Source organism: Bufo gargarizans, chromosome 3, assembly GCF_014858855.1.
Source record: "Bufo gargarizans isolate SCDJY-AF-19 chromosome 3, ASM1485885v1, whole genome shotgun sequence".
NCBI lineage: Eukaryota > Metazoa > Chordata > Amphibia > Anura > Bufonidae > Bufo > Bufo gargarizans.
In genome coordinates, this window is record NC_058082.1 from 392,094,550 (window position 1) to 392,114,208 (window position 19,659).

General features: G+C 42.8%; 1 protein-coding gene across 1 annotated transcript in view; it reads right to left on the reverse strand.

The window, feature by feature from the left end:
• Positions 1-19,659, reverse strand: part of MYO19 (myosin XIX) — an 833,713-nt gene that overhangs the window by 510,297 nt on the left and 303,757 nt on the right. The window contains exon 11 of the mRNA XM_044285692.1: positions 3,189-3,354. Within this exon, the coding sequence (XP_044141627.1) occupies positions 3,189-3,354 (166 nt within the window). The remainder of the gene's footprint in view (positions 1-3,188; positions 3,355-19,659) is intronic.

Consider the following 19,659-nt stretch of genomic DNA (forward strand, 5'->3'; position numbering starts at 1 on the left):
TAGGCATTTCCGGATGGCCTCAAACCAGTAGTGTGTCATGGCCGTACTGTAAAGTGGGGTCTGGTAGAAGACATCCCCGCTACAGTAATGCCTGACACTAGGAGGTCCACAAAACGTCCTCATCTCGGCTGCACTGACCGAAGTCCAGCCACCGGCCCTAACCAAAAAGGAGCCCGGGTATTGAGCAACGAACTGTTGGGCGTACAGGTTCGTTTGCTCCACCATCACATTTACAAAGTGGTCACTGAAAAAAAGACTAAAATAGTCGTATTCAGTGAAGCACACTGTGGAAATCTGGATCCCTGGTTGGCCTACAAAATCAGGAATCGCGGGCTCAAACTGCTCTGGTGTACACCAGACAAGTTCACCGGCAGGGGGCTTCGGTGGACTTAACTGGTGGGCGGGAAAACTAGTACGAGCCCCAGAGCTGCTTGTACTAGAGTGGGCCACAGGGTCCCTAGCATGGCGGTCCCCTTGCTCCGCCTGGCGGCATCTCCGCCGCCTTGGGGGCTCATCATCATCGCTAGATTAGGAGGACGTGGATGACAAAAGGAAAGTGGGGTCATCCTCGTCAAAACTGGGGCTCTCGGACTGGCAAGCTGGACGTGTGCCTCCTCGGCCGAGAACATCCGGGCGGGCTTTATTTGGTGCGCGGGTGTGTGGGGGCACGGGTGTTCGCGGACTTAACCTAAACGATAAAAAATAAATACAAAAAAAGGCCAAAAAAATGAAAAAAATAAAATAAAATTCTAACTTCGAAGTTGATCAGCAATGGGGTGTGCGATGCGCTAACAGTGGCCGGACGCCAAGAATGGACCCCAGACACCCGATTTAGGGCGATGCAACAAAAACTGTTTTTTTTTTCCTTTCCACTAACTTTCCCTGAATATCCCTGCCTAACCTAACCTGTGCCTAACTTTTCCCTAAATACCTTGGTGAGGGGGGTGCTGGGGCACAGATAGGGGTGCTGGCTGATGATCCCTGCAGCTGGCTCTGGAGATCGACGTGCAGCTGTCCTCGGCTCCCAGACACAAAAGGAGGAAGAGAGGAGCGCTGCAGTAATTTGAATAGCCCGCTCACCACAGCCGACCAATGAGGGCCGATCCTGAGAGGTGATGTCACCATCACCTCTCAGGATCGCAGGATGGTAATTGGTGGTGTATCACACCACCGGTCACCATCCTGTTCGAGGTTATCGGGTCCCCAGAGACCCGAATAACCTGGAAACACAGCAAACCACAGGTCTGTACGTCATGTGTCCGTAAGTACCGGGACATCATGCCGTACCGGTACGTCATGTTTCCAGAATATGTTAAGATACGGACTGGATATAGCGGTTTTTAACATTTTGTTTATGCTCACTGAGCTACTTTAATTGTGATTATTAAAAGTTAGGTCTTATTGGGAATTGAGCATAGGCTTTTTTGTTGATTTATTTAAGTATATCTATAACCAGATAGATATCTGTATCAAATAAATCAAGGCAACTGGACGATACCATGACCTGGATAAATGAGAACTAATAAATCATGTTTTTGTGTCTCCATTTCCCGAAAGCCTTTTTTTTTTTTTTTTTGGGGGGGGGGGCGATTATCTTATATAGGGGCTCATATTTTGTGGGATGAGTTAACAGTTGCATTGGTACTAAATTTGGGTACATTTGACTTTTTTTAAATCACTTTTTATGCAATTTTATGGGAAGTGAGGTGGGCAAGATTGCAATTCAATCTTTTTTTTTTTTTATGGCGTTCACTATGTGGTAAAAGTAACGATCTTTTTATAGCTCTGGTCGTTATGGATGTGGCGATACCAAAAATGTGTAGGCTATTTTATTTTTTTCAATTTTTAATCTATTATAAACGTGCGGCTATAAGGATTTTATTTATTTATTTTACAATAATTATTTTTTTCACTTTTTGAACATCCAGTGGGTCTGATGGCTCTACAATAACCTGCAGTACACTTCATTTACACTTAGCTCAGGCTCAGATATACCATGGCAAGCCTGATGACTTTGAAAGGTGTCCGGTTGTCATTGTAACCATCAGGACACTGCCACAGCAGTGCAGTGGCCCAATGGGGGAGGGAGCTCCCTCCCTCCGTTCACCTTTTTGTCTACTTCTGAAGGTTAAAACCGCTTGCTTCGGCTCTGCTTGGTGTAATCCAGACAATGTCACCAGTACGGTGGGAAAGAAGCTTTGTTCTGCGTCAACGCGTTTCGAGAGTAGGAAACCCATCTTCATCAGGACAGTATCAATACTGTTTTTTCCCAACATATTGGTGACATTGTCTGGTTAACACCGAGGAGCGCCGAAACAAGCGGTTTTCAACTTTTTGTCTACTTCTGGATATCCTTTACTGTGAAGATACCCCTCCGTGAGGCAACACAGAGATACCGTGGCTGCAGCCTGGTCAACACCGCCCGCTGGTCGATTCCTGTACATTACAAGCAAGGCTCTTTACAGTGGTTGTGATTCCTCACAACCCTTTATGGTAAGCTAATTTCATCCCTTACTATCCTTAATTTGACGTATTACACCGCACATGTGGTGCTGCCTCCTCTCCCTTTTATCTTCTTTATCCATTAACCTTCAAGCACCAGACCGCTACCACGGCAGAGAGGGAGCTCCCTGACTCGTAATCCCTTCCATACAGCGGACCCTGTGTTACAGCTGACACTCTGCACCGCTCAGCCATCCTGAAAGAGATTGCAGCGGGAGAGTAGGAAGGGAGGAGCGCTGCCAGCCATCCTGAACGGAGGAGGGGGGGAGGGGGGCAACACATTGCAGACTGCCAAGGAAGGAGGGGGGGGGGGGGTTGACGGTAATTCACGCATTTCACCAGGTTCTACTCCCCACAGTCACGAACTGTATACACTAGCCAATCAGAGCGATCACCGGCCGGGAAACGGGACGGATCCAATTTGCAGCCCATAGACTTCTATTATAATGGAATGAATAACAGAATACCTCTAAAGGCATTCCGTTACACATAACGGCATAGAATTGCGTTATGGTTCATGGTAACGGAATCCATAACGCAATTCACCTTTTACCAACAAAATTTCTAAATATGAAATTCGCTCATCTTTAATAAGGATCATTATTCACTTTTTAAAAAGTAAAGGTGTCTCTGCTCTAATAATGACATATTAGACAAACTAAAAATTATATTGATTTGTAACTTACCTTGCATAGATAGTTTTAGCTAGACAATCCCTTCTTGTTTGACACTCTGCTTTCTTGCATGGCTTTTTAAATACTTGTTTCCCAGCTGTAATAGTTCGGTAACATAATCTTTCCATCAGCAGGTCAGTAGGAAGTTTTATCAAGTTTGAAGCTGAATTTATGAAATCTAAAACAAAAGCAAACAATATATGCAAATCATAAACCATACATGCACGGCTACATTTGCATTTTCACTGATATCCATAAAGTATTAAAAATACACTACCAGAAAAAAAAAACTAAAAGGAATTAAGATTTAAAAAAAAGCATATTTTACAATATGGCAATGCTGGAATGTGCCAGACACGTTTTTTTTTTCCGGCCGAAATCAGTGTTGCATTTTCAGGAGCAGAAAAGATCCCAAAAACGGCACTTACTATAAAAAACACTTGTATATCTCCATTAAAAATAAAGCAGATACATTTTCACCATAAAGGGTTTTTGCCATATCAGACAATGGGGGCATATCGCTAGGATGTGCCCCCACTGTCTGATAGGTGCGAGTCCCACAATGAGAACGGAGCGGGGAAATGAACGAAGGGCGCACTGTGCATGGGCAGCCACCATCCATTAATTTGTATGGGGCTGCCAAAAACAGCTGAGCGATATGCCCCCATTGTATGTGATGGGAATATTCCCTTAGGCTGGAATACTCGCCCGGGTGCAAGGCGGGAGGTGAACACATTGCACCCGCACTGGATCTGGACCCATTCATTTCTATAGGGCTGTGCACATGAGCTGTGATTTTCATGCACCACTTATGCATTGCGTGAAAATCGTAGCATGCTCTATATTGTGCGTATATTGTCACGCAACGCAGGCCCCATAGAAGTGAATGGGGCTGAGTGAAAATCGCAAGCATCCGCAATCAAGTGCAGATGTGGTGCGATTTTCACGCATGGTTGCTAAGATGACAGTCTATTCACTGTATTATTTTCCCTTATAACATGGTTATAAGGGAAAATAATAGCATTCTTTAATACAGAATTCTTAATAGGTGGTCAATTGAGGGTTAAAAAAATAAAAAAATTTATTAACTCCCCTTCTCCTCTTGATCGCGTAGCTGCCGGTCTCTTCTTACTTCTTTAATCCTGAGCTGCCGGCTAAAGGACCTGTGGTGACGTCAAATCACGTGGTCCATCACCATGGTGTAGGGGCTCGTTTTTTGCAGGAAGAGTTGACATTTTTATTGGTACCAATTTTAGGTACAATTGATTTTTTGATCATTCATTATTACACTTTATGGTGCAGGGTGATCAAAAAATTTATAATTTTGGCACAGTTTTTATTATTATATTATTTATTTCTCTAGCATTCACCTGAGGGGTTAGGTCATGTGATATTTTTATAGAGCAGATCGTTACGGACGTGGCAATACCCAATATATATACGGTACTTTTTCTTATTTAAGTTTTACACAGCATTAGCCTTTTTGAAAAAAAAATAATTATATTTTAGTCTATCCATAGCTGAGAGCCATAGCTTTTTTATTTTTTGACCGATTGTCGTATGTAGGTTCTTCTTTTTTTTCCTTTTCCGGATTCTCTGGATTATCCGGTAGAAAAGAAGACATCAGAGTCTCTAACAGCACTCCCAGAAAAATTATCCTCTGTGAGGGAAGGAGATTTCTGCTGGTTTATGATCCACCCCAGATCCGAAAGGGTGTCTGATACTGTCTGGAGCTGAGCCTGCATGTGACCTTCTGTTGGTGCAGCGATTAGGAAGTCATCCAAGTACGGGATTAGTAAGATCTATGCTAGATGAAAGAATTTTGTGACATCCACAATAATCTTTGTAAAGAATCTTGGGGCTGAACAAAGGCCGAACAGCAAAACTTGATATTGGAAATGCTGCACTCTTCTCTTGAACCATACTGCCATCCTCAAATATTTCTGATCGTCTATGTGAATTGGAACATAATAGGCATCTGAAAGGTCTAATGCTATCATAAAGCAGTCCTTTAATAGAAGATTGACTACAGATTTTACTGTCTCCATCTTGAATCTTTTGTAAACAATGGAAACGTTAAATTTCTTCAGATTTATTATTGCCCAGAAAGAACAGTTCAGTTTTTTTACCAGGAATATTGAGAAGTAAAATCCCTTTCTTTGTTCCTTCAATGGAACCTGTACTATGGCTTCCTTCTGTAACGGTAAAGTGATCTGCTGGTCCATTGCTTCCTGATCTTCTCCTTTTAGAATGGATACTTGTCTGGAGGAAGATGTAAGAATTCCAAATGGTACCCTTCTCTTATGGTCGCGAGTAAACAGCGGGAGGACATAATTTTTTACCTCTTGGGAGGAAGGACGTGTGGTTTTGTAGGGGTTAAACAAAAATCCTTTATTTTTCCTGTTAGATGATTGACAGGAAGAACCTGGTTCTTTTTTCTTCTGGTCAAATATATTACGTCTCTGGGGACGAAAGGAGCATCTCTGGTGGAAAAATTTTGATTCTGTCAGAAACCCTTTTTTCCTGTCAGACTCATTTTCTAGGATGTTGTCCAATGCTGTGACAAAAACACGATCGCATTTGCATGGTAGGGAACATCATCTATTTTTAGATGCAGTGTCATCCGACCAAGACATTTACCAGATTGCTCTGCAGGAGGCATTGGAAAGAGCAGACGTTTTTGCCGATAGCTTCACCATATCAGCTGAGGCATATGCCAAAAAGTTAGACGCTTGTTTGAGCAATGGAATAGAAGCTAGGATGTCTTCCCTGGTAGTGCAATACCCATTATGTTCCTCTAACTGTCCCAATCACAAGGACAAAGTCCTAGCCATGTAAGTGGCTGATATTCCTGGCCTTAACATAGCCGTTGAGGACTCCCAAGTTTTTTTTAAGGATAGGCACGCATTTTATATCCATAGGGTCTTTAAGCTACCCTAGATCTTCAAACTGTAGTGAGGATTTTTGGGAAATCCTTGCTACCGGCGCGTCGACCGGGCATAGTCCTCTTCAGCAAATGGATACTTCCTTTTGAACATTTTGGAGGCAGACTGCCTCTTCTCAGGGTCCTTCCACTCATTATGTATAAGGGTTTTCATGTGGTTATCGACAATAAACAAAGTTCTCTACGTTCTTTCAAATTAATTGTAGCTGATAATCTTCAATAGAGATTCAGTCTCTTCAGAGGCACAGCATGTAGGCGGGCGTACGTAGGTGACGCATGCACCTCCCTCCCGGCTGCTGAGCTCCTAGCCCGACGTGCAGTGGCACAGAGACCATGCTGTGTGCACCGCTGTTTGCTACACTCTCCCGCTGGTAACCCGGACATGCAGTGGGGGGTCGCTACACTGCTGACCTGTCGTCCGCTGTACACCATCTTGCTGTCCTGTTTTCTTAAGCCTAAGGCTATCGGAGCCGATTTCGCATGCAATGCTGGAAGAGGAGGTAAAGTCTTGTGGACCGGGTTTTTTTTTTCTATTCGGTGTGTTGATACATCGCGATAGCAAATTTATATACTTTAATGTTTTACTACTCTTTCATCATAAAATCAGTTTTGTGCTAAACAAATTTATATTTTGAATCGCCATAGACTAAATTCCACAACATTTGTAATTTTTTTTTGCCAATGCGCAGACAGTAGAAAAACCCCACAAATGACCCCATTTCGGAAAGTAGACACCCTAAGGTATTCGCTGATGGGCATAGTGAGTTCAAACAACTCTTTATTTTTTGTCACAAGTTAGCGGAATATGATACAGTTTTTTCATATTCCACTAACTTGTGACAAAAAAATAAAAACTTCCATGAACTCACTATGCCCATCATGAAATACCTTGGGGTGTATTCTTTCCAAAATGGGGTCACTTGTGGGGTAGTCATACTGCCCTGGCATTTTAGGGGCCCAAATGCGTGCGAAGTAGTTTGAAATCAAAATCTGTAAAAAAAAAAAATGGCCTGTGAAATCCAAAAGGTACTCTTTGGAATGTGGGCCCCTTTGCCCACCTAGGCTGCAAAAAAGTGTCACACATGTGGTATGGCCGTACTCAGGAGAAGTTGGGGAATATATTTTGGGGTGTCATTTTACATATACCCATACTGGGTGAGAGAAATATCTTGGCAAAAGACAACTTTTCCCATTTTTTTATACAAAGATGGCATTTGACCAAGATATTTATCTCACCCAGCATGGGTATATGTAAAATGACACCCCAAAACACATTCCCCAACTTCTCCTGAGTACGGCGATACCACAAGTGTGACACTTTTTTGCAGCCTAGGTGGGCAAAGGTGCCCACATTCCAAAGAGCACCTTTCAGAATTCACAGGCCATTTTTTATAGATTTTGATTTCAAACTACTTTGCATGCATTTGGGTCCCTAAAATGCCAGGGCAGTATAACTACCCCACAAGTGACCCCATTTTGGAAAGAAGACACCCCAAGGTATTTCATGATGGGCATAGTGAGTTCATGGAAGTTATTTTTTGTCACAAGTTAGTGGAATATGAGACTTTGGAGAAAAAAAAAAAATAATCATTGTCCGCTAACTTGTGACAAAAAATAAAAAATTCTAGGAACTCGCCATGCCCCTCACGGAATACCTTGAGGTGTCTTCTTTCCAAAATGGGGTCACTTGTGGGATAGTTATACTGGTCTGGCATTTTAGGGGCCCAGATGCGTGAGAAGTAGTTTGAAATCAAAATCTGTAAAAAATGCCCTGTGAAATTCAAAAGGTGCTCTTTGGAATGTGGGCCCATTTGCCCACCTAGGCTGCAAAAAAGTGTCACACATGTGGTATGGCCGTACTCAGGAGAAGTTGGGAAATGTGTTTTGGGGTGTCATTTTACATATACCTATGCTGGGTGAGAGAAATATCTCGGCAAAAGACTTTTCCCATTTTTTTATACAAAGTTGGCATTTGACCAAGATATTTATCTCACCCAGCATGGGTATATGTAAAATGACACCCCAAAACACATTCCCCAACTTCTCTCGAGTCCCGCGATACCACATGTGTGACACTTTTTTGCAGCCTAGATGCGCAAAGGTGCCCAAAAATTCCTTTTAGGAGGGCATTTTTAGACATTTGGACCCAGACTTCTTCTCACGCTTTAGGGCCCCTAAAAAGCCAGAGCAGTATAAATACCCCACATGTGACCCCATTTTGGAAAGAAGACGCCCCAAGGTATTCAATGAGGGGCATGCCGAGTTCATCGAAAAAAAAATTTAGGGGCACAAGTTAGCGGAAATTGATTTTTTTTGTTTTTTCTTACAAAGTCTCCCTTTCCGCTAACTTGAGACAAAAATTTCAATCTTTCACGGACTCAATTGGCCCCTCAGCAAATACCTTGGGGTGTCTTCTTTCCAAAGTGGGGTCATTTGTTGGGTGATTGTACTGCCCTGGCATTTGAGGGTCTCCGCAATCATTACATGTATGGCCAGCATTAGGAGTTTCTGCTATTCTCCTTATATTGAGAATACGGGTAATGAGGTTTCTTTTTTCCGTTCAGCCTCCGGGCTTATTTTTTTTAATATACAAAGTGTTTGCCAAAGCATATGAACACCGCCGCCTCCTCAGCTCATATGCCTCAGCAAACGTATCTTTTACTGCAGAGGAGAAATCTCGTCTTGCAGCGCCGCATACACCGACTTTTGTGTAATCTGACAGCAGCGTGATGCTTCTGTCAGAATGCACATCAGTGCTGCAGCTAGTCGATCGGTTGATCCACCTGGAAGGTAAAAAAAAAGAAAAAGAAAAAAACCAGGCCACAACGCAATAAATTTATTAACTTTATAATAACTTTTGAACAGAACATATAAACTTTAACTTTTTAAACATAACGTAAACTTTTTTGCTTACTGGTGATTTTTTTTTTTACCTTTATAGGACAAACCTCTCCTTCCCCATGGGACAATGTGCAAAGCGCAAATCGCCCAAAGATGTGGCGAAGTACATTATGCACTTTGTCCCAGGTGAAAGGAGAGGTTTGCAGCAGCTCTGTGTGAATGGGCCCTAATAGCCCCGTGTGCCTGTCCTGGTGAGATGTGATCCCTATGCTAAGTGTACCTGTGTGTGGTACTTCCAGAAACACTCCCCTAAGCATAGGGCAGGGTGGTCAAGGCAGTCAGGACAGAAATAGTGGGTGTCACGCCTTATTCCACTCCTGCTACAGACACAACATCTTTTTCGGAGTGACAGTTGGGTTGAGGTACCTGAAGGTTTCTATTTCAGTCCAAAGCCTATTTTTGATATAAGCTTATATTTCATCATGATCTATACATTAATACACGAACACATGAACACGTAGCGGTCAAAGTTCTTGAAAAACTGCCACTAAGAGGTTTTGCTCACATATCACATATAGCCTTGGACTCTAATAAACGATAAGATAACTTAAAGGTGTAGCCGGCTAAGACGCCTGTTACTGGTTAACTTAAACATCATGTCATGTTCTACTATATATGTCTAAGAGATCCATAATAAACTTAGAGTGATTCTGAACTACACAGAAGTGTATCGTACTTCATTATCCCTCTCTCTAGCGCTAGATAAGAATCAAAACAAGCTGAATACTGAAGTCTTGTACCAGGGGTACATAGAAGGGGGAAAGATAAGAATATTTCCTTACAACTTGGGGGCTCTTCCGGGATTGGGAAGGTCTTCCTCAGGTTTGGTGAGAAGAGACACAGATTTTTGTCCTCTGGCCATTCCTGGGGCACTGGCCACATCTCAATTTAAGTAAGTACATAAGGGACCCTTAGATAGACTTCGAGTAAAGTACTGTGTCAGGGATACAGTAAGCATAACTCAGGGAGTTTTTGCTTTAGGACTCAGAGAAGTCCAGTAATAAGGAAAGTGCACTTTAGAGGGTTCAGGGAGCCCCGTAAAAGATCTGTTCCGGGAACAGAAAGGACTCAGGGAGTCCAGTAACAAGAAAAGTGCACTTCAGTGGGCTCAGGGAGCCCCGTAAAAGATCTGTTCAGGGAACAGAAGGTTTTTTCAGCTTGATTTGATTCTTAAAAATATAATTGTAGATGTTTTGCATGATAAGTTGTTTTGTCTAACACAGTTATATAAGGGGAAGTGACAGGCTGGGTCGTAAGTGTACAGCTGTCGTCCCAAGACTAACATTCTGTTTTTGTTTTTTGCTATTACTGTTTTGAATTCTTTTTGTAAGAAAATAAGTTTTTGATAATGGGTATTCAAACATCTAAGACTGAGTACCCTAAACCAGAACAAGGAGAAACATGTAAACAATATGTTGCCCGAGTCAGTCCTACAAAGTATTACCTTGTTAACCCATGGGTAGATAATTTGGCAGGGTGGACAGAGGCAATGGAAGCAGTAGACCCCTTTCCCAGGGAAGGAGACAATAGCATATATCACACGGACATGGTCAAGGGTCTATGCTTAGGCGACACTGCCGCCTGAATGTATTTTGAACCTGACCCTTCATGGGATATGGATTATATGCAGAAAGGAGATAGAAGGACACATGATAGAGGTATTTAAACAAAAGTCTTCACTCCCAGTAGCCGTAGCATATAAGCAAAAACCCTCAAAAAGCGTTACTGATTTCTGAAGGAGATTTATGGATTGCTGGAAATTGGAGGCAGGGCTACCGGTTCTCCAGAATGACAGTCTAATTATTTCCACATTTATTGTGTGCGCAATTCAGTTCTTATGTGTGAGGACGAGGTTATGAGCGGTTTTGTGAAATGAGTACATGAAAAATATGAATGGTATACAGTATTTGTTTTCATATAATATGCGCATTGAGAATTTTATTTTATTTTTTATTTTTCTTGGAAGTTTTTGGTTTTTATTGGTGCCAACAGCATTGATCAAGCTGTACATTTTTTTTTTATTGAAGTCAATGAAAGGTTTTTATGGGCCCTTTGAGTGTTCATGTCTGTATTGTCCGATCTGTTTGTTTCAATGTTTGCAGTTACGTGTTACATGTTAAGTGTTGTGCTTAACATCTGAGCTCTGTTCTTATGGGCAGCTGGCACGTTACTAACAGACAGACAGATGACCGCAGCGTCCGACTAAAAGGGGTGGACTTTAGATGACTAAAAGAGTGGGAGGAAAGAGAATCTGTGCCTTCTATGTGAATTAATGGGGTTTTAATAAAACCTTTCAAAACTGACTCACTGCCACTCGAGACCATGGACAGGGAATACATCACAGATCATGTATTTAGCATTATACTAGACTGCCCAGTCAGCCTGTTAGGGAGAGATTTGTTCATTACACTTGACTTGCGGGTATCAGCAAAGTATCAGGGCATAAGAGTACACTCAGGTCTCATTCCAATCTCTACACCGGGGCCACTGATTCTTGCAAACATACGGGGCCACCCAGAACTTAACAACATTAATCCTGCATTCATAGATTGCACACTTTACACAGCTACTGTGAAACCAGGTGTCATCTCTGTATATCAGAAACAATACCCGCTGTCAAAAAAAAGAGGAACTTGATGGACTTAGGCCAATGATAAAAGAATTCCTACAAAAAGGGAATCCTGGAAGAGGTGATTTCACCCTACAGCATGCCCGTGAATCCAGTGACAAAGGCAGATGGTACTACCCGCTTTGTACAGGATTTAAGGGCCATCAACAACATCATTGTGCCTATAGCCCCTGTTGTACCTGGTGTCACTTAATTATTATCTGCCATTCCAGCAGACGCTGTTTGGTTCAGTGTGATAGATCTGAAGAATGCTTTCTTTTCTATCCCAGTTGATAAGATAACCAGACTACTTTTTGCTTTTTCCTTTGACGGACGTCAACTGACCTGGTGTAGACCCCAGGGACATGCTGATTCACCTGTAGTGTACAGCATGGTCCTCCAAGCCATGTTAAAACCATGGTACCCCCCCAAGGTTCTGTGCTGTTGCAGCATGTCGATGATTTGTTACTGTGTAGCATGTCAGCGGAGGCCAGCATTCAGGATGGTTTCTCACTGTTATAATGATTGTCAGGATGTGGTCACAAAGTGACACTTGAGAAAATGCAATGGTGTAAAATGTAGGTTGAATACTTGTGCTTTGTCCTCACAAAAGGTCTAAGGAGAATCAGCGCAGAAAGAGTCCAGTCTAATGCGGGTTTGGTCGCCCCGCACACCAAGAAAGAAATGTTATCTTTCCTTGGTATGATAAACTACTGTAGACAATGGATTCCTGATTGCTCCTATGTATGACAATGTTTTGAGGCAAGCCACTCTGGACGAAAATCCAGATTTGATTAAATGGTCTTCTGAAATGTACAATGCATTTGATTATTTGAAATGTTTACTCATGTCGAGTCCAGGGCTGGGCCTCCCTGACTATAATATGCCCTTCCACATGTTTGCACGCCAAAATTGTAAAACCATGGCGGGTGTACTGACACAAGAAAACGGAGGCAAGTTGCGTCCTTGTGTTTTTCTCAAAGGTAATGCCCACCCTTGTTCAAGGGATGCCGGCATGTCTGTGTTCTCTTGCAGCCTGTGCTATGATGGTAGAGTTGGCAACTCCATTCACAATGTGACATTACACCATTTTGCACACCACTCATGATGTTGTAGGTCTACTCAAGGACATCCACACTCAACATAGCGGGCAGCTGAGCTCATGGGGCTCACTAGAGCATGTATTCTACATACTGATAGACCTGTAACCATCTATACTGAGAGTAGGTGCACACATGGGGTAGTGTGGGACCGTGGTATGATTTGACAGAGGAGAGGATTCACGGCAGCAGATGGTAAGGATCATGTCTCACAGGGCAATGCGCTGGCAGATAGGGTGGCGAAATGAGTGGCCAAATGCAACCCCACAGATTTGTGTAACCATTGTCTGGCACCTCCAACCCCTGAGATGTTGCAAATACTTACTGATCTTCAGTGGTATGCCAGTGAACAGGAACAGCAAGACTGGTGTTATCCAGTATTGCAGAAAAATCCTAAGATAGAATTAGAATTAGTCTGCAAAGAGGGGGAGTTATGCATTCCCCCAACACAGTGCTTCCATCTTAATAGCACATTTTCAAGGAGTAGGACATAACAGCATTGAGATCCTTATGGGTAGGCCCTTTCCAACTCCTTGGGCAAGTCACCCCCTAGTGGTACAGGAAGGCGACATAGACCAGATTTGGGAAGACTATGTCACCAAATTGATACAGGTACTTAACAACACTGAGGAAAAAAGTTGCTTGTAAGTCTCCCTCTTTTCCACAGGAACCCACCCACCCATACAGGGTGGGGGATGAGGTGGTAGTCGAAACACTGAAGGAAGGAAGAGCTCAAGGTGATTTCGCATATGGCCCACCTACTACCGTGGTTGCAGTAACCAGAACAGCTGTGCTGACTGAACAATCTCCAATTTGGATCCACGCCACCCGAGTGAAGCTTGTGAGAGAAAGAGAGGAGGCAGGAAACGGAGGCAGACAGCCTTGAAGAAGGACGAGAGGTACTAACGGGGGCAGACAGCCCTGACCTCCAAATGAGGCCCAGAGGTACTAACGGGGGCAGACAGCCCTGACCTCCAACGAGGCCCAGAGGTACTAACGGAGGCAGACAGCCTTGACCTCGAAGAAGATACAGAAGGGGTACTAACGAAGGCAGACAGCCTTGACCCCCAACGAGATGACGCAGTCGGGAAATTCCTCGAGATGGCTGAAATGTAGTGCCTTGATAATTGCAGTCCCCACCCCAGTAGATGTATGAACGGGGCTCCAACGTTCCCAAGCGAATGACACAGATTTACAGGATCATGATGTTAAATATGGATATGTAAATCCTTATCATGCTTGTAATGACTGTCCTACATATAAGACTCTACAAAGTAATATGATAGAAATAATCACAGGTCTTGTTACAGTGGCAGAAATATGTTATAATGTGATGAGACATTATTGCCTCCCTGCATATAAGCAAAAATGCAGAACAAGAGTAAGCCAAATATTTGTGATAGAGATCTAGGTAACTGTAAAAAGATAGTATCAGAAAAGAATATGCAATATAATATCACAAAAATAGTACCATCCCTAGATAAACATGTACCTCTACCAACAGGATGGGTATTGGCCTGTGGAAATACTAGTTACACGTACATACCGGCCAATATTACAGAGGGACCCTGTACAATAGCTAGGTTGACATTAGCAATGATATCACTATTCCCAGCAATGCAGACACGACACACGAGAGACACTTCCCTACAGCTACCGGAAAATTGTGACTATAATGTGAATCTCCTCTCTAGAGCAGAATACATGAGTTAAGGGGTATCTTTGATAGGGGTACCAGGGTTGGCCATATATAACCACAGGACAATATCAAAACTTGCCTGCTTTATGGTAAAACAGATAGACGTCACTAGTGCGGTTCTGAAAGATATGCTGCTGGATATACAATCATATGAAAAATCTATCTAGAGCAGAATAGGGCAACTATTGACTATTTATTGCTCCAACATGGTGTAGGATGCTCAGCGTTCACAGGGATGTGTTGTTTTAATTTATCTGACCATTCCAGATCAATCCAATCCCATATTCAATCGCTACATGAAATAGCCAATAATATTAAGACGGATGTTGATTCATCCTCCTGGTGGGACTGGTTATTGAGCTGGATGCCAGATTTGAGTTGGTTAAGAAAATTATTTGTTAGTATTTGCCTCCTTGATCATAATATGTTGCTGTATCCAATGTATACCGTCATTAATTAATACATTTACAAGATTTAGGCGAGTCCCAGATACACCACAAGCTGCATATATTCAGATACCTCACGAAAACCCTGGGTCTCCAGAGGATTACCAGCAATATTTACAGAAATATTTTGAAAGGAAAAACAAGAAAGGAACAAAATGAAAAACCCACATTATATACTGTATATGTAAATGGATTTTATAGAAGGGATTGAAGGGTTCTATTTCAGTCCAAAGCCTATTTTTGATATAAGCTTATATTTCATCATGATCTATACATTAATACACGAACACATGAACACGTAGCGGTCAAAGTTCTTGAAAAGCTGCCACTAAGAGGTTTTGCTCACATATCACATATAGCCTTGGACTCTAATAAACGATAAGATAACTTAAAGGTGTAGCCGGCTAAGACGCCTGTTACTGGTTAACTTAAACATCATGTCATGTTCTACTATATATGTCTAAGAGATCCATAATAAACTTAGAGTGATTCAGAACTACACAGAAGTGTATTGTACTTCATTATCCCACTCTCTAGCGCTAGATAAGAATCAAAACAAGCTGAATACTGAAGTCTTGTACCAGGGGTACATAGAAAGGGGAACATATAAGAATATTTCCTTACAGTACCAGCAACGACATTGGGGAAATGTCGCTCGTGTAGACAGCTAACTACACTGGTGGATGGGGCCACGGAACCTCCTCAATACAGGAGGTTCTCGATGATCTCTTCCTGAAATTTGAGGAAGGATCCTGTTCTCCCAGTCTTACTGTAGAGAACAAAATTATTATATGCAGCCAATTGAATTAAATATACAGACACCTTCTTATACCAGCGTCTGGTGCATCGGGAAACTAAATATGGAGCTAACATCTGGTCATTGAAGTCCACCCCTCCCATGAGCAAATTATAGTCGTGGATACAGAGGGGCTTTTCAATGACACTGGTTGCTCGTACCAATTTGTATTGTCGCGTCTGCGTGAATGGAGGCGAGCATGTGAACGTCACGCTTGTCTCTCCATTTCACTGCGAGCAGTTCTTCGTTATACAAGGCAGCCCTCTCCCCCCTTGCAAGACGGGTGGTAACGAGAAGTTGGGGAAAGCCCCGGCGACTAGGTCGCGCGGTGCCACAGCAGCCAATCTGTTCTAAAAACAAATGCCTGAAGAGGGGCACACTTGTGTAAAAATTGTCCACATAAAGATGGTACCCCTTGCCAAATAAGGGTGACACCAAGTCCCAGACTGTCTTCCCACTGCTCCCAAGGTAGTCAGGGCAACCGACCGGCTCCAGGGTCTGATCTTTACCATCATAGATCCAAAATTTGTGGGTATAGCCTGTGGCCTTTTCACATAGCTTATACAATTTGACCCAATACCGGGCGCGCTTGCTTGGGATGTATTGTTTGAAGCCAAGGCGCCCGGTAAAATGTATAAGGGACTCGTCTACGCAGATGTTTTGCTCAGGGGTATATAAATCTGCAAATTTCTGGCTGAAGTGGTCTATGAGGGGCTGAATTTTGTGAAGCCGGTCATAAGCCATTTAACACCTTATATTTATAAATATAAGGTGTTAGATGGCTTCTGATTTGAGTTTTTGAAAATCGCCAGTCTGCCAGCAACGATCATTGGCTGGCAGGCTGGTGACGAAATTGTTCTTCAACTCTTGCCGGCCTCTGGGACGGAAGGTGGTGTTGTCGCTAAAGTGCAGGAAACGCAGGATGGTCTCAAATCGTTTCCTGGACATAGCAGCAGAGAACATGGGCATGTGATGAATTGGGTTCGTGGACCAATATGACCGCAATTCATGCTTTTTGGTTAGACCCATGTTGAGGAGAAGGCCCATAAAAATTTTAATTTCGGAAACTTGGACTGGTTTAAACCGGAAAGGCTGGGCATAAAAGCTTCCCGGGTTGGCGGCTATAAATTAAGTGGCATACCAATTTGTTTCTGCCACGACTATGTCCAAGAGCTCCCCATTTAAGAACAGCTCAAAAAATTCCAGTGCCGAACCGATCTGAGCTGTCTCAACCCAAACTCCAGACTGGGCGGTGAAAGGGGGAACTACAGGTGCGGCTGAAGTTGGGGACTGCCAATCAGGGTTTGCCAGCACCTCAGGGACTCTACGGGCCTGTCTGTGCGGTGGCTGCGACGGGGTAACTATTGCACGTGCCACGTACCAGCTTCAACTGCCCTTCTGGTGCTCGCCACTTCACCATGTTGTACGGCAGTGCTGGTACTAGGTCCAGGATGGGCTGCGCTGCTGGTGTATGCCTCACCACGTAATCCGACAGTGCCAGCCCCACTCTGCTGCCCTTGAAGCGGATCCTGCGCAACGTGTGGTCTAGCGACACGGGGCCGGGTACGCCTGGTGCTATCAGGGACCTCAACCTCCTCGTCCGAACTTTGGGTCAGACTGCCACTGCTTTCTACAGGTTCATAGTCTGACCCATTGGATTCGTAAGATGAGGGTTCCCATTCCTCATCCGACTGGGTCAGAAGCCTGTAGGCCTCTTCAGAAGAATACCCCCTGTTTGACATTTGGACTACTAAATTTAGGGGTATTCCCTAAGATTACCCAAGAAAAAAAGCAAGCCTTTCTTACAAATGGGAGGCTAGAGAAGTACCGAAGGCCGCTGCGATTGATAAAAAATATCAAAACTGATTTTTTTTTTATCGCAGCAGCGTTTGTAAAGTGATTGTGCAGTGATCAAAAAATATATATATTTTTGTCACTGCGGCGGGCATGGGTGAACGCACGTGTGGGCGACGGATCAGGCCTGGAGGGCGAGCTAAGGTGACACTAATCATAATACTATTATAGATCTGACTGTGATCAGTTTTGATCACTTACAGATACTATAAAAGTACAAAAGCTGATTAGCGATACGCTAATCAGCGAATAAGTGACTGTGGTGCGGTGGGCTGGGCGCTAACCGACGCCAACTACCTAACCAAGGGGCCTAAACTATCCAAAAACTATCAGTCAATCACTTTTTTCCCTTTCACTAGGTGATTGATAGGTGCGAACAAGGGGTGATTAAGGGGTTAATTGGGGGTGATCCGGGGCTAAGTGTGGTGTTTGGTGGCTACTCACTGTGATGCCTGCTCCTCTGCTGAGACCAACCGACGAAAAGGACCAGCAGAGGAGCAGAGAAGCCATTTAACACCTTATATTTATAAATATAAGGTCTTAGATGGCTTCTGATTTGAGTTTTTGAAAATCGCCAGCCTGCAAGCAACGATCATTGGCTGGCAGGCTGGTGACGAAATTGTTTTTTTAACTCTTGCCGGCCCGCATTCAAATCGGCTCATTAGCATGCGGCATGTGGCATCTTTGTGTGTATATTATGAGGTAACCATCTGTCACACCAGTAAGTGAATACATCTAAGGTACTTTTTAGTAGTTAATGATTGTATATAATTAATTAGATTATAATCAAATATCCACATGACAGGTTCCCTTTAACCCCATAGGGACACAGCCTTATTTCACCTTAAGGACCAGGCCATTTTTTGCAAATCTGACCACTGTCACTTTAAGTGCTGATAACTTTAAAACGCTTTGACTTATCCAGGCCGTTCTGAGATTGTTTTTTCGTCACATATTGTACTTCATAACACAGGTAAAATGAAGTAAAAAAATTAATTTTTTGCACAAAATAATACCTAATTTACCAAAAAAAGAATTTGAAAAATTTGCAAATTTCAAAGTTTCAGTTTCTCTACTTCTGTAATACATAGTAATACCCCCAAAAATTCATGTTTGAATTATTTTGGGAATATTTTATTTTTGGGGGATGTTGCAAGAGGAAGCAAATCTTGACATTTTTCAGAAATTTACAAAAAAACAATTTTTAGGGACCAGTTCAGGTCTGAAGTCACTTTGCGAGGCTTACATAATAGAAACCACCAAAAAATGACCCCATCTAAAAAACTACACCCCTCAAGGTATTCAAAACTGTTTTTACATAAGTTGTTAACCCTTTAGGTGTTGCACAAGAGTTATTGGCAAATGGGGATGAAATTTGAGAATTTCATTTTTTTGTCTAATTTTCCATTTTAACCCATGTTTTCCACTAACAAAGCAAGGGTTAACAGCCAAACGAGAATGTATCTTTATTACCCTGACTCTGCCGTTTACAGAAACACCCAATATGTGGCCGTAAACTACTATACGGCCACACAGCGGGGCGTAGAGTAAAAGGTGCGCCGTTTGGTTTTTGGAGGGCTGATTTTTATGGACTGGTTTATTTACACCGTGTCCTGTTTCAACCCCCCTGGTGCACCCTTGGAGTAGAAACTCCCTAAAAGTGACCCCATTTTGGAAACTACGGGATAAGGTGGCATTTTTTGGGGGAGTATTTTTAGGGTACATATGATTTTTGGTTGCTCTATATTACATTTTTGTGAGGCAAGGTTACCAAAAATAGAAATTCTGAAATTTCATCTCCATTTGCCATTAACTGTTGAGGAACACCTAAAGGGTTAATAAAGTTTGTATAATCAGTTTTGAATACCTTGAAGGGTGTAGTTTCTTAGATGGGGTCACTTTTAGGGAGTTTCTACTCTAGGGGGGCATCAGGGGGGCTTTAAAAGTGACATGGTGTCAATAAAAAAGGCCATCAAAATCAGCCTTCCAGAAACCATGTAGTTCCTTTCCTTTTGCGGCCTCCCTTTTACTGATACAGCAGTTTACGACCACAAATGTGGCATAAGTCTACTTTGTTTTACAATTATTTAGGTTTTTGACTATATTATCCTTTTTTGATACAAAAATAAATTTTT